Consider the following 22,892-nt stretch of genomic DNA (forward strand, 5'->3'; position numbering starts at 1 on the left):
CTGAGGTGAGTCTCGTCTCCAGAGCTTCCACTGTTTTTATTGCCTTTTTTTTTTTTCCTTCACAATACAGAATTGACTGACTTTATCTTGGCACTTTCTGTGTCTTGCCAAAAAAACAAACTCAAAATAGCTTTCTGGGGTTTGTTTCAGATGCTTTTCAGTGCCAGTGAAAGAAGAGATGGCTCTTTTAAAGAATGCAATTTATTTTACCCACTTTCATCCTGAGTTTATACATGGGCCATTAGCTGCCAGCTGAGTGGTAAACACATAAATGGTGGTGGCTCTGCCTACATCTTACATCTACTTTCTCCCCTCCAAAAGCTTTTCCCTTCTCCCTAGCTGTGGTTGTGAGCTAGCAAAACTCACTTAACCCTTTTTCAGCAGCAGAATTAACTTCCTTCCATTAATGTTACGAGTGCTTCAGGCAAAAGAGCTTTATTCTGTTGCACCTCCTCTGGGATGCCTCCTTTACAGAGCTGAATAGGTTGAATGACAAAGCAGTCATTAAAAACTGTTTGACGATCATTTACCAAGAAAGGGGAGTCTTGTAGCTAAGTCATTTGGGAAGTGGGAAGGCTAAATTCAGCTCCCAACTCTTTAGCAGTCTCTTGGCGTGACCCTGGAATGTGCAATCTCTGGTTTTCCTGACCTTCATCTTTTTTGTAGCAACTTATTCCTCTCGAAAAGGCTATCAGTGAGCCCTGCTGGGTGAATGGCAGTGGAAAATGTAGTCCTTTATCTCCCTGAGCTCTAACCCTATGTTTATGAACTAGGAGATAACACTACTTCCTTGTGCATCGTCAGCCCTTTATTTAGAGTGGGAGACCTGATCTCAAACGGGAGTGTAAAGTATAATACAAATAGAACATGTAAATGAATGTCAGGCTTTTATGATCCCTTGCCCATGTAATTGTATAGCTAACTGGTATTGGTAAAGTGACCACAATCGCGTGCTCCACCTCTGTAGGTCATGTTTATGTGCAGGTCTCATTGTGTTTCTGCATAGTTGTGAGGTCTTGAGGAAGAGCCAGAGTCCATTTTACTTAGTAATGGAGTAGGTTGTGAGTAGGTATGTTGTTGAAGCGTTTATTGTTTTTCAACTTAAGTTATGGTTTTATATAAATAATATATGTAGCTAGTCAATGCTTGGGAAATGCATTCTTTTCCTTGTGAAATATTTATGGACATCAGTGCCTACTTAGTACCCAGTCAATTTTGAGAGTACAGCTCTAGTAAGAAGGCTCGGTTGTCTTTAAAGCCTTGGCCAGAGATTGGCCGGGTGGGACAGGCCTGTTAGCTGGAAGGTGCTGGAAATGTTCCATTTCATCTATCAGTTCCGCCCCCCTCCCTCCCCCGGGACTTTAAAAATGGATTTCATGTTGGTGAAATTTTCTGTACCAGCAGCGCAGAGAATGAAATCTTCCTCATTGCTGGGGGACAGGTACTGTACAAGCAGGAGCAAGGACACTTTCTTTGTGCTCCGTCCTGCCCGTGCCTACTAACACTCCCTTGGAAAAGGTGCGAAGGGGAAGGCCCCTCTTTATGCTCTGTTCAGATCTGGCTCGCTCCTGAGCAGGGCACGGACAGAGCTGGAAACAAAGGTAATTTGTACTGCAAGAGGAATCTGTTAGGATTGTCACTTGTATTCAATCAAAATTATCTGAGTAGCTCCTATAAGACATTACAACCTCCAAAGTGCTGTCACGTCTCATATGCAGTGCAATTTTGCCCAGTGTGGTATTCCCATATGTGAATTCTGCATTTTTCTAGTCTTCAGGGTGGAAATGAGAATTAATCCAGTTATGGGATTACCAGTACAATAATCCAATGGGGCATGCATAGTGGGGGTCACCTGAGACCTGCTCTGACTTTTCTAGCCTGGTAAGAGGTGGTCTTGGTTCTCACCGTAGATATTTCAGTCTTTAGATTAACTGTTGGAAAATCACATCCTTTTTGTCGCAGGGCTCTTCCTTGGTTTGATTGGATGGCGAAAGTCTTTGTAATGAAAGGGGTGTCCGCTTCTTAGAGGTCTGAATTGTTTTCAAGAAATCAGCATGCCAGTTCCTGACCTTGAAACAGGCACTTTGGGTGGGTGAGCACTTGGGAGAATGTGGGTTTTGTATAGGTAACCAGGCAGGAGCAGAGGTGGCTGAAAATCTTCTGTGATGAAGTTCTTGGTCATGAGAAACCCACCCTGAGCTGGAGAATTTGCGGATCTGTTTAAACTGACTTGAGTCATCTTAATGCAAATAACAATCTTTTCTGCGTCCCGTTCCAAGTCCTACAGGCTGCAGAGAGACGTGCTTCGATGGCCAAGGAAAAGGTGCCCCTATAAAGCTTACTGCAGTTTCCTGCTCAGGTGGCCTATGATGGATGATTTTCTTTTCTTTGCTTAATAACCAGCCCTCACGTATCTGTCTGAAACTCACACCATTAAAGTCTGAACTACTCAGCAATCTAAAATGGTGTGTTTTTTGTTCCCTTACCTACATGTCAAAACATAAACATGAGCTTTACTAATAAATATTTCTATTTTATATGTATATTTTTATGCCTTTGTCCCAATTGTATTTTCAAGGCTAAGGGCTTCAGTATGAGATTCTTGCTGCATGTTTAACAAACAAATAGTGAAAAATAAGATATGCTGATGTGGAGATTATTATACATAAATCATTGAAAAATGCTCATTTTTAGAGAGGGGAATCGCAAAAGGAGTCATTGACCTGAATAAAAGAAGCTCATCCATACTCCAGAGGATTTGCCATTTTTGATACATGTTAGTGCTTGCTAACAATTGTAATTTATTAATCCTGTTCTCTCTTCTTTTCTTCTCTACTTGCACGTTTGCTTTTTATTGTAAACAAGAATTGTATTTATTTTCTAAGAGTGTAGATTGATCTTGTGGTCACTGATAACCACTAAAAGCTACTTGATAGTCAAAACAACCTCTCAAAAGACCCATAACCAAAATAGGTAGAAAAGGCCTCCTCACTAGATCATTCAATTTTAATATTTTGAAGAGAAAAAGCAGTATTTGCATCCTGAAACCGAGCCAAGGATATTCTGGACTGATTTGTGGGTCATAACTCTCTCATGGTCTGTTTGGAAACAGAAGCTCCCTGCCTAGTGTAAATTGATGTAGCTCTGCAGCTACAAATGAAATACAGTTTGCTATGCTGATAGATTCCAGGATATAGAGCAGTGATAGTCAGGATTTTTTACGCTCTCTGAAAAACCAAGATACCTGTTTTGTTATTTAAATGGCAGCTAAACTCTTGGAAAGTCTGCGTCTCCTGCAGAGGAGCTGGAACCAGAGTTTAGATAGCGCAGTGAGATTACCGCATGTTATCTTATTTGTCCTTACGTCTCTTGTACAGCTGCGGTGTAGAGGCTTTACTGGCGAAAGGGCTGCCAGGGCTCTGCTCCTGTTATCAGCATCCCAAAGCTTCCATCCACACGCCGTATTTGCCAAACATGTTTATGTCCGTGTTCTTACGTATGTTCATGCCTACCTGCACAACAGATGTGACTCTTTTTCCCCATCTCTGTTTTCCAAGTGAGGATACAAGCATTCAGTATTTTACATCCCCAGCAACCAGAACTACATTCTGCAAACAAAGATGCAAGAAATTACAAATAGTAGGTAATATTATCTCAGTAAATATCCAGTTCTAATTTGTAATCACCATGTGTCTGTCAGAAGCACAAGTTTTCTCTCTCCCACTACTTTTTCCAGTTACCCGTAAGATTGCCTGGCTGCACTTTGAATTGAGCTGTAGTCTCGGCACTGTGTTTTATTTTATTTAACAAATGTTGACTTTTTTTATAAGATATGTTTTCATCCTTTGTCAATATACTCAGCATTTGTCTAAGGAGTCCTTTTGTGCATCTTCCCTGTGGTATGTTGTAAACATCCTGACAGCAGCAATAGAGTACTTAAACGATCATTAGTCCTCCAGTTTCCCCTTCAGCTGCAGCTGTTCTCTTTCTGAAGGTGGGCTGTGATGTGCCTCCTGTCTGTATTCAGGTTTTAAATCTCCCTCAGATACAGTAGGTGCTGTGCAGAGCTGGGCTCTTGTAAAGTCTGGAAATGATTTTTTTTTCCCAATTATTTTGGTAAGATGAGGTGCTTGTTTGCCTAAACATACTTTTTTTTCTCCTCTCCAATTTATATTTCTCTGAAAAAATACTATTGGGGGGAAAAAAGATATGAAGTAAGCCAGCATGCAAAGAGAATTAACCGAGAAATATATAGTATGTTTGAACCATACATTTTGGTAAATCCTTAATGTGGACACAAGAGTATCTGGCTTTCTAGATAAATTTCTGTATTCTTAGCATTTATTGAATCAACAATGAACCCATCTATTATGTAATGCTAGCAGCTGGTCAGCCTTCCCTGTGATGTACAGTTTCCTTTTCTTCTTGTAGTAATGATAGAATAATGCTATTATTCTTCAGCACCTTTCAGCTAATGCTCCTTGAGGTTGTCATCCAGCTACCAGTTACTTCTATGTAAATACTGATGAGTTCAGTTCCTAATTTAGAAGAAGGATTAGCTCCGAGCAAAGCATTAGTTTATACTGTTGGGTTAGAAAAGAGCTTCTTTTCCAGATGGAAACTGTTGGACTGGTTAAAGAAACAATTGTCAGCGTCACTCCTCCTGTGTGCCCAAGTGCTTTCAGAAAGAGGGTTCCAGTAACTGGCCTTGGCCAAAGAGAGGAACAGACGAGGCTGTATCTCACAGTCCTTCACTACACCTAGGAACCTCTCTGGCCCTCTGAGAAAACCGCTCGTTGCCTCCCTCAGTAGCAGGAGGTCACAGTGTTCTTTAGCAGATTATCCTTTCCTCCTTTTTCTCCACATTACCTTGCAATATTTAAGACCACAGTGAGGAGCAGTCGCCAGCTGAAGGTAGTAGAAACCAGCTCTCTGGTAGCTGCAGAGCTGTAGCGAAAAGATCAGCTGACTCGAGATACGCAAGAGTCTTGCACAAATCCTGCCAGTTATCTCCGAGACCAGGAACAGACAAAGCAGGCGTTAAAGACCAGCACTGCACAGAAGGCAAATCATCAGACCCCTTCACTTCCAATGTGAGCTCCTGCTATGACTCTTTAAATGATGCTTTATTGTAAAACATGTATCTTTTTGTTGTTGTTGAAAACACATACAAACAGTTTGGGGGAGTTGTCAGAAACTTTGTCATCTGATTTACAGTCTATTGTGGTCAATAGAAAGTACTTCTCACTCTCTGTGTGTTGGCCACTTCTTAAAGAAATGGCTGCAGTGGAAAACCCTAAGTCAGGCAGATGTTAAACATCTGGTATCAGACCAAGGACTCTTCCACAAAATGCTGAGTAAAGCTGGCGAGAAAGTGAAACATCTGTTTCAGGAAAAATGTGGAGGTTTTAGATTTTTTTTTCTCATCAAAGTAAAAATAGGACCTCTTGGTACAGAGAGAGCAAGTGAACAGAAAGAGGTTCAGCTCTGAGTTCTGAGGCCATTCCTGTAAGATGTGGGAAACCAGGATTCAAGTCAGTGATCTACAACATCTCCTTGGCTAGGATCAATCTGTTATGCAAAATTGCTCTTGGTGGATTGGCTTTGACTCATAAAATCCCATTCCTTGGGGCAGAGGAGAGACAATGTTCCGTAACCCAGATGTTAGGGCATTTGCAAGGACTGTGGGAAGACTATGTTAAATCCTTGCTCTGCTTTATTTGGAGCCGTGTCAATCTTTCCTGTATCGGATGGTATAAATCCACATCATCGGGGAATGTGCTAACCGCTGGGCTGCTGGCTACGCGAGGATCCTTTCCCAATCAGGTTTTGACCATCCGTCTCAAGTTGGAGTGGAAGATTCTTCCCAGCAAGCATTTTGCTGAAACTGTTGTGTTTCCCACAAAGATTTCCAGTTCTGAGAGATCAGCATTTTCTGTCAAAAAAAAAAAAAAAAAGTTGTTGGAAAATTCCTGACTAGCACCAGGGCTGAGCACTGTTGAGGTCAATTGACTGCTTACATCCTTCCAATGTTTATGTCTTTTTATTTCAAAAGAGTTAGAGAACTGCTCTTCTGGGCAGGAAATTGCAAAAAAGCCAAGGCTGCATTTAAATAGTGCATTCAACTGTAACTTGCACTGAGTGCAATTTTGAAATAATCTTTATATAGAAGATGTTGTCTCAACTACCTATTGAACACGTTGAACCTCCCACATGCTTAATCTCACTTTGCACAAAACATAAAATTTCTTAAATACCAGAGCCAATACTGCAAGAAAGAGGCCTTGGAAAAAGAAACTTCAGTAGTATAACCCAAAAGTCCATCCTAACAGGACTTTCGCTGTCAGATGAAGACTAACCCAGAATGTGTATGTTGGGGAGGGAGGAGAAGGAGAGATAAGGGGGTCAGAGATGGCTAAACAGCTCTTGCATGAGTCTGTCCATAGCAGAAGGACAAAGAATGCTAAACAAAGATTTTATTGGCATTAGAAATGTGATGATTACAGGCAGCATGTATGTGGGGCAACTTTCATACTCGGCAGATTACTGTTCATGTTCCTACCTCTGCTGTTGGTCTCTTGAGGACTCCTCAGCCGAATAACTTTCCCCTTTGCGCTCTCATTTCTCTAGCTGTAAAGTGGTGTCAGTGACGTTTTTGTTGCCTTTGTAAAGCAGATATGTGGGCGAAAGGGTTGTCTTAGGGTTGTTATTAATTCAGTAAGGAAAAAAACTGTAAAATTGAAGTTTGAAATCACCCTTATCTTCCTACACTTCTTTTCTTTTAAAGAGGGATTTTTTTTTTTTTTCTGTTGGAAAGAACTTAGTGATTGCAAACTGGTGAATTTAGAAGTGGCCAACAGTCTTGACCCCTGAGCCAAGTATCAAACCTTCCTGAAGTATCAAACCTTCCTGTGGCTTAGTTGTTGGATGCAGATTGTGCGCGCTGAAGAGCTGCAGGTATTTGGAAAGCAATTTACAGGTGGCAGATGGTGACAATTCTCTAGGTGTCCTGTTGCAAAATGTGTTGGGCTGAATGGAAAGCTGGGTCAGAGGCAAGCCGCTGGTGCTGACCTCAGAGTTAGCATCCTTGGCCAGCTGGAATTCAGATCCGTCAGCAGTCCTGCACCAGAACTGCCCTGGTGCTGGTCACTGTTTATCCTGGCATGAAGGCTGTCATAGAATCATAGAATCATAGAATATCCCGCGTTGGAAGGGACCCATAAGAATCATCAAGTCCAACTCCTGGCACCGCATAGGTCTGCCCAAAAGTTTAGACCATGTGACTAAGTGCACAGTCCAATCTCTTCTTAAATTCAGACAGGCTTGGTGCAGTGACTGCTTCACTGGGGAGCCTTAAACTACCTCTCAACTTCATGTAGTTCAAAGCCCCCAGCTGGCCACACAAGGGGTAGCTCATACTTCCGCATGGTGACTGTCCTCAGAAGCTTCTAGTCTGCGTAGATAGGGCAGGCAAAAAGAAGTAATGTGCCTTGCTCATGAGTACAACAGGACTAAAGCAAGATACTGTGCATCAAATAGAAACCACACAATATATATATTTTTTAATTTGCAATGTTGCAATTTCCTGTACGTGAATTGCCTGCATTTAGGTCACAATAAGAAATTTTACTGCCTTTGAGCCCTTATCATCTATTGCTATGGGCCTCACAAGCAATCAATAACGCAGTTAAAGCAGCTGTATTTAGTGACTTTGTTCTGCCATTTGATTCCTGAAAAGATTTTTCATGACCAAGATAGAGAATGGAACAACTGACTATTCAAGAAATTGTGTTATAGAATGAGATCCCGTACTCAAGTCCCACAGCTTATTGTCCACATGGAAATCCAGCTGAGAAACCCAGCATTGCTTTATCAGCAAAGTTACAAATATTTACTGAGGAACAGAAGTTGAATGGGAAAGATTGTCTAATCCAAGCTATGTATGCTTATAACTGCCCTGAGCATGAAAACAACTGGTTTTTCTCAATTTTTCTTGCTATATGGGTGGTCTCCAGTGTTATCCATAAATAATCTTTTTTTTACTTTGTACAGGATAAAGAGGATAATAACCGTACCAGCTTCACCAACCCATGGAGAGAACAGCTGAAGAGAGCATGTGAAATTGCTATGATGAATAGCAGAAGAGGGGAAGGTTTCTTGCAGCGAGAGAGATCTGAGCAGCACTTCAGGCCAGGAGACAAACTGAGAAAAACCTTTTTTGGATGTAGCTAGGTAGGTTGCTTGAATCATATTAGAAGTGGCATGTGGTATCAGAGAAGAGAAAACCAACAGGTTTTCCTTTCTCTGTGCAAGAGAAAACCAAAGAAAAATGAATGCAGTGAAATATATAATGGGAATCTTATCTACCTTAAGAAAGGCAAACTGAAATGCTATCCCAAAGAAAGAGCTTGAACTCAATCAAAGAAAAGAGATTCTAAAAAAAATAGTCTGTAGTTTAACATGGTTACAGCGATGAGAATTTTACCTTGCAAAATCAATTACAATTGCTGAAATTGTTCCTCTCTAGGTACATCATGGTATCTAATATTCCAACCAATATTATAGTCTGGTATGCTAGGCACTGTCTGGTATGCCGTCGTTGCATGTTGCTACCATTTCCAGATTCAGCCCACTCAATGACTCACAAAAAGTTAAAAAACAACAAACAGTTCAAGAGTTCAATCTTCTGACCATCACTCAGCAGACTAAGGCTACAAATGTAATACAGAGCAGCCTTAGGATCCTAAGTTCCTAGTGGCTCTAAATCTTTTCTCCTTCTAGAGAAGGTATGAGGAAAGCTTCATTAGGTTCAAAGGAGCTAGGCTATTGTGAAACTGTCTCAAGTGAGGGGAGAACCTTCATCCTCCTCAGCAACACTGACAGAGAAACCAGTATGTATCTTTCTGTTCGAAATGTCTTGCCAAGTAGAAGCAAGGCTTGAAACCAGTATGTCTCAAAAATGTTAACTCCACTGTGCTCACGGTTAACTGTTGCTTCTTTGAATTTCAGCTGCATGTAATGCATAGAAATGGGGTAGAGATGGTGGCTGGGTGCTTCTTGGGAGCTTGAGAAGCAGTGACCAAGAAGTCTGTGCAATTAAGCTGTTCCATCTGTCAATGGCACTGATCAAATTCATAGTGTAGGTATATCGTACATGCAAACCACATCCATTGCATCCAGGCCTCCCCACTGCCTTTAGTATCTACAAAAGAGTCCAAAGGGCTCAAACGATGACTGACCCCTTTAGGTCTAGATGCCTTTGGTAGGAAGACTTGCTAGGCTTTAATCGATGACTCTGACCAGTTAACACACTTATCTTGTGAAGGCCTCAGGCTGGTTTGACTTTATTTGCTACCAGCAGTAGACCAAATGTTAAAGATCAGCAAATCAGATAAATATTAACAGAAGTTCAGTCCAACAGTTCAACAGTAAAATGCTGTCATGTGTTGAAATTGTTTTTCCTGATCTATAGCTGTCACTGGTGTGAGTTTACAACACTGGCCCCCTTCTCCATTTCCTTAATGACAGCTGTAAACCTCCTATATCAACAGGCTGGCTTAAACCATGACATGCTTGGCTTTGCCCATCTCTCTGTACACTTAGCAAACTCTTCCTTCTTCTCAAAGTTTTTTGGCAGCTCACACACAATATGGCAGGACTCTGAATCTATTGCTGGCTTAGTGATGAACAGATGTCAGATTCATGGCAATGAATATGGGAAGTTATTCTTCCACCACAGTGTTGGTGGAGCTTGTGTAGATGAGAATGTGATCAAACTTGGAGTAACTTTTAGGTACGCCGAATGTACCATGTTGCAACCCTCTCTGAGGAGGGCCTAGGTAAATATGTTATCAAAAATGGTATTTGTATATCATTTTAAAAAATAGCTATGCATTTCAGAAGACATTTGATTTTTTTAAGTAGTTCTTGAATTCCCCAGTGCTGAAATCAATTCTGAAAATACTGACTCTTCAATCAGACGTGTTTGAAATTATTATCCTTTGTGTTTTTGCATTATGTTCCTCTTTGAGCACTTAAGTGGTTTTTAAAGGCACTGATCACCCGTAGATTGCTTTGAAGTTCTGACAGCTTGAATAGTTGGCACCTCTGGAGAAGTTGAGAAGTTTGATGCCTCAGTTCATTTGCCTGTATTTTAAAACTATGGCCTCTGCTTTTACTGACTTTTGAGACAGGTGAAGTTGATAAAGTGAATGAGTATAAAAATGTTAAGTGCAGCAAAGGATTAAAAAGCAGGGAAGATGATGAGAAGAGAGATTGTGGCCAAGATTAAAAGGCAGAATTTCATTGGGATGCTTTCCTTATGTCAAGACCTCCTTTTTATTGCCTTTTTTTTCTTTATATGGAGTTGCAGTGAAAAGGCTGCATCCTGACTCTCCCACATCCCTGTATTTTATCATGGTCAATGATGTACATTCTTATAAAAAGTAGGTTAAGTATTTCTGTGGTTAAATGTCACCTGGCTTGGTGGAAGCAGAAGGCTCACATATAGGGCTGGTAGGAATGAGTCACTTTATAAGTTACAGTCTCTGCTGCTCCCCCTCGTCTGGACCTGTTCTCATCCTAAACCTAGCAAGGTCTTGTCACTGGAGTCGGTTAAAACTTGGAATGGAGAATACATGCTATGGCATACTGGGCTTGTATCTTGCAAACAGCAGTTCTGAGCAGGGACTGTGTTCCCTGGCTACATTTGCTTATTCTCGGAGTCCTCTGAGGCTTTATAGGGTGTTTCACATTTAATTTTGGAGGTCTGAACAATTCTGCTGCTCGGATATCATAAGTTAAACAGGGTCAGACCTGGTTAGTTCTTGGATGGGGTCACCTCCAAGGAAAACACAGGTGCTGGTCTGTGGGAAGTGTGATGGTGATTCAGAGGTTGCTCGGTTCCCTCGGAGTTAAGACCGAAATGCTAAGTGTCTCTGGTGCCAGAGAGTGCAGCACTGGCAGAGATGACTTCTTCCAAAGGTCAGGGCAGGATGGAAAACTGGTGTCTCTTTGTTTTGTTTGCAAGAACATGAAAGAAAATTCCTGCCCTGCAATTGGGCACGTCTGATGTGATTTAAAAGATCAACAGAATTTTGCTTCTTTAAAACTGGGAACTGACCCTCTGGAAAGATGACATCGATGGTATTCCAGGAGGCCCTGAAACACTATTCCTTGATGTACAAGAGCCCAATTCTTTTACAGCCCTGCTGCCAATAGAGGGTCAGTCCTGCTCTCTGTGTGGGAAATGTTTCTCCTTTACACGCTCAAGATACCAGCCCCATTACCAGGATGGGTCCGTATAGGATATGCACAGAGCAGTTTTACAGGTGAAACACATCCAGAAAGTTAAAGAATGCTGGCTGTAACAGCATCTCCATTCGTGCCCCTTCAACAGTAACAGCATGAGCTACAACAATCCTTATAATATTATGGGCTATAGGTTGCCCAAGACTCCCATGAATGGGCTTACACTTTCTGTTGGAACAATGTGAAAGCCTCTTTAGGGCAGAGCAAAGAAAAGTTGCTTCTCTGGAGAAAACTTGCATGAGGTCTCCTAATTTCTCTCCTCCTCTATGACCAGGAAGTCGCATCCCCTGTCCACACGATCACTCTATACAGTGCTAAAACTGTGAAAACGCAAGAAGCTTCAAAATAGGTGGGGCAATTTTAACTACCTTCCTCACTCAGTTTTTCTAGATACTGTTCTCTGCTACGTGCAAGGAGGAGAACAGTCACTGGAAGGCTTTTCAACCCAACCGGAATTAAGACAACTATTCTATGTATGTGGACAATTGTGTCCACGTGTCTCTTGCAAGAGGTCAAATTAAGTAGGAGAGTCTTTTATAGGCTTGGTACAGTGTGGGGCTTGTTGTCAGACTTTCACACAGTAGGTTATCTTAGAATGGAGTTCTCATTAAGTTAGAATGTTTGCGCTTTAGTTAATTTGGGTCAAAATTCGTTTGAGCTTGGAACTTTTCCTAAGTTTCTGAATTGCACCGAATGAGAATTCTTCGTCTAACATATATGTTGCTACCTCTTTGGACCCAGCCATGTATCTGGCTCAAAAATGCAGTTCTCAATATAAGAAATGATGCTGTGGTTCATCCTGCTCTAAAGCTGGACAATGATCTTACAGACATCAAATTTACTCATGTGAAATAACACCTTTTTCAATGCTTTCTTATAATAAAGTGCCTTAAGACGAAATCTATCTTTAGGATAGATTTTGACTCATGAAGAAAGAACTTTTTCAGAAGAATTATTGTTGTTATTTCTCAATTGCATTGTTAGTCTATTGACCATGAATTTATTGCATCTTTATTTGGGACAGTGCTGAAAGCATACTTAGTTATTAAGTGTTGAGGCACTTTTCATCACTGATTTATTAATGTCCGTAGTCGCAACAGAGTGAAACAGTGCTAAGCATTTTTGAAAGTAAAGTCAAGAGAATGTAAAGCATATGCTTAACATTAAGTGCCTGCTTAACTGTTGTCCCAAAAGAAGGATGGATTTCTCCTCCTTAAGCATTTTGCATTAAATCATGTGGGTCAAAATTCAAGATTCATTTCAGTGAAGCAGTCAACTCAGTATAAATTAGCTCTTTGCTGATCAACTACTGATGGAGCTTTCCATTCAGACCTGCTCTTAGATACTCCATCTCATCTGGAGCTTGTTTTGGTTAGTCCTGGAGCTCTTTATGTACATTTTTGCCAATTGCAGCTGGAATTGTCACTTAATTTTTGAGGGGAAAAGAGGAGAGCAAGTACAATTTCTAGATTTTTGTGGGTTTTGGCATCTTCATGACAGCTTTACTGAGCTTGCACATATTATGCTCTTCCTGGCATTTCCTCCTTTTGAAGTCATTAAAACCAATTTCATATTTATAAATAAGATGTCCTAATGCATCTAATATTTGATAAGGTCTAGCTGCTGCCTGCTTTTCTTTTTAATGTTTACACCAGGTGCCTCTTGCTATCAAGGAACCAAACACTGAATAAATTTAACAGATATTTCTTTTAATTAGCCCCCAAAGAGCTAGCAATGAAAAACACTATCAGAAGCATTTTACTGCTTTAGAGAATATAAGATTTCTTCACAAAACCACTCCACAGAATTACAGAACAGCAATAAAATCATCACTTGGATGCAGAAATAGATTGTTTATGTAGGGATCTTGTATGAACTGTGCATTTATTAGTATTAACTTCTAATCATGCAAACATTTCCACACATGCATCTAAGCAGTGCTGTTGAAATCAGTGGGTCAGCTATGCTGCCTAACATTAGGTACATGCATTAAAGTTTGTAGGATTAGGGCTCCATTTGTGTATACTCCCGAGAGCTTTGCCTTCTCTGAGGAGAGGGGAGGAAAACTTATATTCCAGATTGGTGTAATTACTGTAGCACATACGATATTGGCAAACCAGACTCTCTGAATGTCTGCAACATTTCAAAGTACTTTAAGATACAGGCTAAAGGCTGACAGTTTCTTTTTCTGACTTATATGCTGCCCCCTCTGCTTTTGATTCTGCGTTCAGAGCTGCCACATGAGTGTGAGAGCTGCAGTAAATATGCATTTATGTAGCACCTTTTTTGAAGTTTTCTAAACACTTTACAGACAGCTCTTTATATTCACAGATCTCAAAGTATTTTAAAAATCTCTGTAAGTATTGTTATCCCTCCTTTACTGAGGGAGAAATAGGTGTGTTTCAAGGGAAGTGACTGAGCCAGGAATCATTGCTTTCAAGTGAGATAAATCAGAATTTTCCTGTGGAAATTTTCTCAAAAAGATCTCAAGTGTGGGAAAACACAGCTTTTATTTCCATGTTGCAGTTAGTCTTGTGTAATCCTGCCTATATCAGCTAATAACCCTCTTGTGTGACAATAGCCAGACTACAAAACTCCTATGGACCAGATACACAGTAATGATCTCTACTTTATGGCTAGGATATTATGAAGAAAATCTAAGAATCCTGACTCCAGATTTGTTTGTTGTAGTCAGTAGATCATGGGGGGTTAAATTCTGCCCTGAATCCATCCCACAGGTCCGCTTTACATGGGGCCTTAAGGTAGACTGAAATTACATCCAGGACTTTATTATTGTGTGTAGTTTTTCTGTCTTGCAGTTAAATTGTCCCCAAGATGTACAGATAATGCAGCTTACTACGTGTCCATGCAGCACTGCACTTGAAATAAGCCCCAAACCCAGAGCAATGGGCAATGGAGAGCAAACGCATCCATGTACGTCTGCAGAATCTGGCCTGCTCTGATGCATCCAGAGTTACTGTGCCCTTTTGGATGGTAGCTGATGCACTACATTGCATCTGGCCTGTCTGTGCCACGGTCTCTGGCATGTCCAGTAGGATCCATAACGTCTCACCAAGGAGTCACGATCCCTAGGTAATGGAGAGTTCTGTGTACAGGGTCATCCCATTGTATTGATCCAATCCCTGAAATGGCTAGATGAGAGAAAAAGTACTCTCTTCTCTCCCCCAGCTGTATAAAAGTTCCTTAATTAGAGAGCACTAGAGAACTACAGAAACATTCTCTGCCAGCAAAATATTTCCCATAATGTTGTTATGGGAAATGTCTTAAAAGTGGCAGTCAATTCTCCTTTGAAGTCATTAACAACCAAAAATGAATGCAGGAACTGGTGCGAGAGGGCTGGAAATACGAGAAGATTTAAAGTGTATCTCTTACATGTGCTCCAGCAGAGAGAAGGGAAGAGATCCAATTGCTTTTTTACCCTTGGAATTTCTCTGTTGGTTTTAATCGTGTGATGCCCTAATGACAAACTCCACACACACTCTGGGGTATGTTCTCAACTTAATCCATGGGGATACATGTCTGTAATACTCATTAATGTCAAGAAGCGTTAGGAGGAACATAAATCTTTGCTCACTGAGATGTGAATCTAGACTCTGATGTACACCATACTACATCAGCTGCTGACTGAAGAAAAAGAGGAATTCCAGCACCTAGAAAGTCTACTTTAGAGTTCCTAGACTAAACAATCGATCCAGCCAAAAAAAATCAGGGATGAAATTTCTACTCCACACTTTGGTTCAAAAACACCAGCTGTGATAGAGAAAGATGCATACCCAATGGGCAGTCTCTGGCTCACACAGGAAGTCCATAAAATCCCAATGAATCCCCAGTCAGCTAGACAAACTCTCTAGTTCCACCAGAAACCTTAAAAAGCAGATAAACAATGCGTATCCGAGTAAATCTTCAGTGCCATACGGCTAGGGAAAATATCTCACTATGCATATACATAAAGAGAAATTCTGATGCCAAGAAATTGGAACTACTCTATAACAGACTTCTGATTTGTGATTTCTTTGGCACCGAGCCTAACAAAAAATCACTGTGATTTCCAACTACAAATATTTTTGGAACCACCAGACTTGCTCCCATGTGTACGTTAAATGAAATGAATGTTCAAAACCCATAATAAAACCCCAGAGGGAAGACTCTGATCAGAATATTAACATTAATCTTAGGAAGTCACTAGGAACCATTCAAGCTATAATAATAAATTGCAATACAGAAGGAATATAAGGGCTTTTTCCTATCTGTCCAGTAAGCAGGTGTTACTGTGAATGCTCTAATCTACACAGCACAGAAGTGAAGTGGTTGCCCTTAAATTTTCCAGTTCTGTAAAATAAATAAATGACATTACCATAATATGTGCAACAATCCCTCTTATACTAGCTTAAGTGTAGTTTGGGGAATACTGCAGATACTGAGATAACGTAATGCAGCTATCCAAGACAAGGCTGGAAAGTTTTCAAAAGCAATCCTTCTATCAGCAGCTTCAGAGTCAAAAGCAGGACTCTGAGCTCGCTCCAGATTTATGGTAAGAGCCACTGTCAGTCCATGTTCGTGTGGCTGGCTCCCTGGTCATCCAGCCTGGGTAGCCAAGACGTCAGGACACGACACGATCGCATTGCTCTCGTACTAGAGCAAGTGGCTGAACCGCACTGCTCTGACTTGCCACCTACACTGAACTTTGCCTTTGACTGTATTTGGATCCAGACTGCAGTGCCTAAATTTAGGTATCTAAAATGATAGCGAAGTAGCTTATTAACAGTGACTCAAGTTTCAAAACTATTGATCATTTTCAAAAGCAACTTCCTTTAACTAGCAGAAGTCAGTCAGGATGGTTCAGCATTGCCATCTAGATAATACGGATATATGTGCTCAGTCTTTCTAGCACTTAAATAAAACTGTGTTTCTCTGTGTACAGTATTTATTTGTAAAATTTAGTAAGAAGAATGATCAGGAAGTGAATCAAATCACACCAAACCCACCCTTTTACTTTGACTGGATTTTTTTAAGTTTGGAGTTTTGAAATTTAAGTGTTCACGTGAAAAGTTTCTCATTTGCCAGATAGACTCTACCAGGACCACCACACCATTTTACTGGAAATGTCACAGTATTTTCACAGATAGGTGGGAATCAAGGTGTAGAGGAACTTTTAATTCGATAACAGGTTGCTTTCTGGTTGAGGCACTGACTCCTAATAGTGGGCACACTTCTCTTGTCAAGGAGAGGTCGTTTTTCACACCTGCCTATTCTGTAGTGCTCACTGTTATTTCTGATGCAACTCAGATTCCAGGAAGTATGGGAACTCCCACAGCACAGCCTCCTCTGCAAATAGCTCTTGCTCAGCAGCTACAGTAAGCTGTTGGTGGCTAATCCATGTTGAACTGTACCACTGAATCCTTTGGGATTCACCCAGCCTTCACAAGGAAACATGCAGGTTACGTCTCAAATCCTGAAATCCAAAGCACCAAGACACCTCAACTACAATTTTGGATGACTCGTACAATGCAATTTACAAATAATTGTCTGAACATGTAGAGGTTTTATTGTGTTTAATATGTTCCTATGATGACTTTCCTGTGTGCAGCCTCATAGAATAACAGAATTGTCCTCCCAGGTATGAACAGGGCTCTATTAATACTCTATCAGTTGCCTGTAAAAGCAGTGAACGACAGACACTTCAGATGACTCTTGAAAAATGAATCCGTATCTACTATGAAATTGGACCCCAAGGATGGAAACATAAAATATGATGTGGCTGTGCGAGATTATTTTGGGGCCATGTGGTTTCTTACTCTGCTCCTCACCCCTTTTTGAGGCGAACACGTCCCAGTACCCTGCATTTGTTAGAGATTAATACGGGCATGCTTTGTGAGAACACTTTGTTGGGCTATTAGGAATTCTGTTCTCTCACAGCAGACAACTGCTCTGGTAATGTTTCCTGACCTGCCTTTGTGGAAAACACTTATGCAGGGAGAAGCTCTTGTGCAGTGATTCTTGTCTACATCCTACAAATAAGTTGCTGTTTTTTCTCTTCACCGCCCTGCTTTTATCTCTCATCTATCCTATTTGACACATCTCTCCTGCTGGCTGCTGGTGGGGCCAGCCTGTGATTTGTTCCAAGCAAACACATGTGCAGTTTCCACCATTGTGTGGTCTCATGGTATGAACTTACCTGTGGGTGTTTACTTTGGTGGCATGACCTGGTATTTTGTAGCGCTGTATCTTTTTTCTCCTTCCTTGATATTTTTTCCCCTCAGCCACGATAACTCTTCGTCAGAAGCTGCTGCATTTCTGCTTTGATCATATAGAACGTACCATATAGCCTCGGGTAACACACTGCTGCTTAACACAGATGAAATAGCTACAAACCCTCTTAGAAGTAGGGTTTAAAAAGGGATACCAGTGAAATCAGATCCCTCTAGCTGGACAGCAGTCTGATAGGAGAACAAGGGCTGTTGTGGTATTTGGCAGCCAGACAGTCTTTATTGTTATTAGATGAAACAAAGCTTGTGATCTTTAGTCCTTGACCTTAACTGCAGCAGCACACTCTTAATCAGACCTTAATTTAACACCTAACATGGTCACAGAAAGGATCAGACATGGGCTGCTGGTTTAATTACATGTAGCTGATATCATCCAAACCAATTTAACCTCATTGCTGTGCGTTGGGCACTGGATGGGAATCGCCCTTTAGATATAGAACAGAACAGTTTCCAACACACACACTCACGAAAGAGCAAAATACAGTTCAAGATTTGTGCATTCACTTAAAAAAAAAAAACAAACTCCTCTTTTGGATACTTTGCAGGTGATGTTACAACCTTTTCAGGAGAAGGAGGAATCAGCACGATTTGCTAAATCTGTTTGCCCTTTATGCTTTCACTCTGGCATTTTAAGTATTTCTAATCATAGAATCATAGAATGGTTTGTGTTGGTCACCCAGCTCCAGCCCCTGCCATGGGCAGGACACCTCCCAGCAGCCCAGGCTGCCCCCAGCCCCATCCAGCCTGGCCTTGGGCACTGCCAGGGATGGGGCAGCCACAGCTCCTCTGGGCAGCCTGGGCCAGGGCCTCACCGCCCTCTGAGGGAAGAATTTCTTCCTAATAACTAATCTAAATCTACCATCTTTTAGTTTAAAGCTATTACCCCTTGTCCTACCTCTACATACCCTTGTAAAAAGTCTCTCTCCTGCTTTCTTGAAGACCCCCTTTAGGCACTGGAGGGCCGCTGTAAAGTCTCCCAAGAGCCTTCTCTTCTCCAGGCTGAACAACCCCAATTCTCTCAGCCTGGCTCCACAGGAGAGGAGCTCCAGCACTTTGATAATCTTGGCCTCCTCTGGACTGGTTCTAACAGGTCCCTGTTCTTCTTGTGCTGGGGGCCCAGGGCTGAGCGCAGGGCTCCAGGTGGGGTCTCACGAGAGCAGAGCAGAGGGGGACAATCCCCTCCCTTGCCCTGCTGGCCACCTCTCTGTTGATGCAGCCCAGGGTACAGTTGGCCTTCTGGGCTGCAGGTGCACATTGCCAGCTCATGTTCTCATCAACCAACGCTCCCAGGTCCTTCTCCTCAAAGCTTCTCTCAATCCATTCTCTTCCCAGCCTGTATTTGTGCTTGGCATTGCCCCAATCCAGGTGCAGGACCTTGCACTTGGCCTTGTTGAATCTCATGAGGTTTGCGTGGGCCCACCTCTCAGGCCTGCCCAGGTCCCCCTGGATGGCATCCCTTCCCTCCAGAGTGTTGACCACACCACTCAGCTTGGTGTCATCCCCAAACTTGCTGAGGGTGCACTCAATCCCACAGTCCATGCCACCAGCAAAGATGTTAAATAGCACCGGTCCCAGTACTGACCCCTGAGGAACACAATTCGTCACTGAACATTGAGCTGTTGACCGGAGCTCTTTGAGTGCAACCATTCAGTCAAATCCTTACCCACCGAGGGGTCCACCCATCAAATCCGTGTGTCTCCAATTTAGAGACAAGGATGTTGTGTGGGACAGTGTCAAATGCTTTGCACAAGTCCAGGTAGGCTACTTAAGTTGAATTAATATTAATTTAAGGATTAAACATCTTGCTAATAGGATTCTCCCACATTTGTTGAACAGTTGTTGTTACAGCAACTACTGACTGTGCTGTGTAGCTCTTCCCTGATTTCTTATCAGAGATCAAGTTGAGTAAAAAGTAATATTTATGTGTTTCGTGATAAGATTTTCACATTTTGCTGCTTGCCTTGTGTTTTGCTCTTCACAATCTGACACAATATTTATTTTTGACATTGAAATATGAACAGTCATATTTTTACATGCTTTGACACAAAATTCAATCTCTTTCTGAATTAGCATGGAAATCTGAAAACATTCAAAATCTTCCTTCAGAAGCAGGAACGTTCTGATTAATCAGATTTTACTTGAAAAAAATCTCACTTTTCCAGCAAAATGCCATCAGCAAACCAAATGCACAACAAACACTGCAAGTACAATATTCTACAATTTTTTAGTGAAATCACAACTTTTCCTTGAAATTCCAGTTAAATACAAAAAGATTGTTGTGAATGTCATGGGTTTGCTTGGGTGAGACTGCCTCGAGTTTGCTAGAGGTAGGTGTCTACTCACAGTTGCTCACCTGATGATCAATGAGGGTCAAATTGTGACTGAGTGCTGGGCAGAGCACTTAAAAATACTAATGAAAAGAAGTAGCATAAAATGTTAGCAAGCAGCAAGAGCTTGGTCTCTGGGACTTAGAAGACAGAGTCACTGTCACTGGCTTGCTGAGACCTTGGGCAGGTCACGTTCATTCGTCAGATGAACTCCGATTGCTCCAGCTGAAACGGTTTGAGACATTACCGTTCTGCATCGTCTGTCCCAGCTGTCTGCAAGAAGTTACATGCCTCGCAGCGGGTGTGGCGGCACAGGAGCCGTGGCAGCATTCAAGTTCGCAGTGCAGCAGTTACCGCTGAAGGTGGGTTTGTGTTCAGCCACCGGTCAGTAACCTGCAGGCACTGGGGTGTACACCCTGTATAATTATTGCGCACATGCAAAGGTGAGTGTGGATTGTTACACACTCAGTAGGAAGCTTCTTACTCCCGCTCTGCCCAGGTGTAAATGTCTTCACAAGCTGCAAGAATCAAGCCCTGAGACTGTAGGTTGGAATGAATGTAAAACCAAAATGAATCCAAATCCTCCATGTAAAGTTCTGAATGAAATCTGTGTTTTCTTTTGTTGCAGGGGAAAGGTGGACCTTGTCCATATAAAGGGTTTTGCAGTTTATCTAAAGGCCAGGTCACTGGAAATCTTCTGTGGTGAAGATTTCTGTTTAAACGTGAATTGCAGCTGGACTGACATGCACATATTGTTTCCCGAAATGCAAACTTTGAAAGTAGAACAGGCTATTGCAGGTTGAGTTTTCGTTTTGAATTTGTACATGATGACCGCTGTGTATTTATGTTCTAGTTTACTTTGCACAAACTTTCCATTGCAGACTTCTTATACCGATTGAGCTTCAACTGAGACAAAAGAAAGACTTGTGGTGTTATAAACCTGGGGGTTCCAGGTGAAATCTTTAGCTGAGACGACACTTATACAAAATTGGTATGAACAGCAGGTTGTCACTGGAACTGGAAAGAAAATCTCCATGACAGACATGCCTTTTTAAAAATGTTTTGGTTTAATGCTTGCACTTCTCTTGTATAGGTAGCTCTTTCTGTTGGAGGGTCTGCTAAAATTTTCCCAGGGCTGGTTAGAGGATCACTGTTGTTTTAAAAACTGAATAAACAGAGAGGCACCTCCATGGCTTCAGGTCGAGGAGCCAGAAAAATGACATTTTTCATGAATTCTTCCAAATGAATTGCTCTGTGACCACTATAGACTTCTGAGTGTTTAAATCATGAGAATAGAATATTGTTAAGGCTTTTCTTGAAGTGCTCTGAAATTCCCTTCTTTCACTACCCATGATTGTTTCCACAGCTCACGCAGTGAGCTCAAAGCCCAGTATGATTTCACATACTCCTGTGAGTTATGTTTTGACTTGGGGTTTGGACTTTTTTGTGATTGAAAGTTTTTACGCGGCTCTTTGTGACCTCATGCTAGGGCAAACACTGTGTTGATTTGAAGGAATGTAGATGGGTCTGCAGAAATGTCAGGGTCTCCCATTAAGATGTTTCTTTCACCTCAGCAGGAGTACTCAGCGTTTCTGTGAGTGTTGTTACTGAGATGCCCTGTAGTAAGTAACACAGCACTAAGCACAATTGCTCTGATGTATTCCAGTAACACGGTGTTAATGTGCCATTGCTGCTCTGTATTTCAGCGCCAAGGCATCACTTCTTTGGATTACAATAACACAGGCAAGTGGACTTCTGTTTAAGAAAGCAGAGCAGATCAGTCTGTGCAGTAGTGTTGTGCACTGGGACAGTGGGATACAATCAGCACTTTTCACACTGTGCCTGAATACAAGACATGATCTCAAAAGGCTTCTGAGTCCTGCAAAGCCTTCTTCATGTGCTTGCCTTTGCACTCCATGGACTTGATCCAAGGTTCAGTGGCACACTGTTTCACTGCTTCTGGGTGACTTTGGATCACGCTGGGTCAATACTTACATTTGAAGGGGCCCCTCTTTCACAGTGTCGGAATGTAAGCATTTACAGCACCAGAGCACAGTGTACACGGTAACTCAGGTAATACGTTTTGACTAAATGTTTCCATTTGTTATGCTGCCATTTGTACCATCTAATGCATATTTGCTCTACTGAGGCACCCAGCACCTAAAAGTGCAATTATATTTTTCAGAAAGCTCTTGACTTAGAAGTTCTCTATATGAGTAGGTATTCATTATGCCGAGGATTGAACTCTTGCAAAGAAAGCAAAGTCTGAGCCTTCTTGATAAAGAAAAGCAACACACCTTATTCACAGTTCTGATTTTTTGTGATTCTTATCATGTTTAGTGTTCCTAAGTCTAGAGTCCCTGGAGCTAGGTGATGCCTAGAGAATCTCAGTTTGTGTGGTACTCAAAATAGGAAATTTGGAGCTGTTGTTATTGCAGAGAACTGCTTGGAAATAACTGCACACAGAAAGCAAATCTCAGAAAGCTAAAAAAGGAACGCAAATTCATAAGCTAAATTAGTGCAATACTGTGGCGTACAGAATAATTTAGTTCCAGGTTCTCACTGAGAATTGCTGCTTATTAAGCTAAATAAAATATTTTTAGTTTTATTGCCTTAAGGATATTTAATCTAACATCAAGATGTTTTTGTTTATAAGATTCATTTTCAGTGTCACAAACGTTATATTCTGTATGAAAAACATAATAGACTAAATTTACATCAAGAGTGAATGTGATACAAAATTAAATATTAGCCTTATTCAGAGGTAGCTGTATATCCATGTGTGCACATGGTTGTGAGTTTGTGTCTGTCTTCTCATTATTTCAAAGTTAATATTAGTATTTTCATGCCTGATTCATGATTTTTAAATGCCTGACCCTGGCAACACTGAACATCTGCCTTAGTTGTGGGTGCTAATCTCTTTTGAAATTCTAACCTAAATTTTAAATTTCTGCCATTAAAAAACTCC

The 22,892-nt window shown here is 41.4% G+C and overlaps 1 protein-coding gene and 1 long non-coding RNA gene across 5 annotated transcripts in view; one reads left to right on the forward strand and one right to left on the reverse strand.

The window, feature by feature from the left end:
• Positions 1-3,784: 3,784 nt before the first annotated feature.
• On the reverse strand, positions 3,785-20,187 carry LOC308180855. The gene is made up of 2 exons (XR_013941215.1): positions 17,507-20,187; positions 3,785-5,935 (listed from the first exon to the last, which is right to left on the reverse strand). It is a non-coding gene; the product is annotated as an uncharacterized lncRNA (long non-coding RNA).
• The window catches only part of MYL10 (myosin light chain 10), a 52,296-nt gene continuing 35,326 nt past the window's right edge, over positions 5,923-22,892 (forward strand). For 2 of the 4 annotated variants that reach the window (XM_080563178.1, XM_080563177.1), the window contains exons 1-2: positions 5,923-6,957; positions 8,053-8,232. Coding sequence is in view for 1 of the 4 variants with exons in the window: in XM_080563175.1 (XP_080419301.1) it covers positions 20,212-20,286 (75 nt within the window). In the remaining 3 variants the exon portion in view is untranslated. Of the gene's footprint in view, positions 6,958-8,052; positions 8,233-20,193; positions 20,287-20,344; positions 20,368-22,892 lie in introns of those variants that run through there. The other 2 variants (XM_080563175.1, XM_080563181.1) reach the window with 2 other exon arrangements.

Source organism: Anser brachyrhynchus (genome assembly GCF_964034855.1).
Source record: "Anser brachyrhynchus genome assembly, chromosome: 20".
NCBI classification, from domain to species: Eukaryota; Metazoa; Chordata; class Aves; order Anseriformes; family Anatidae; genus Anser; species Anser brachyrhynchus.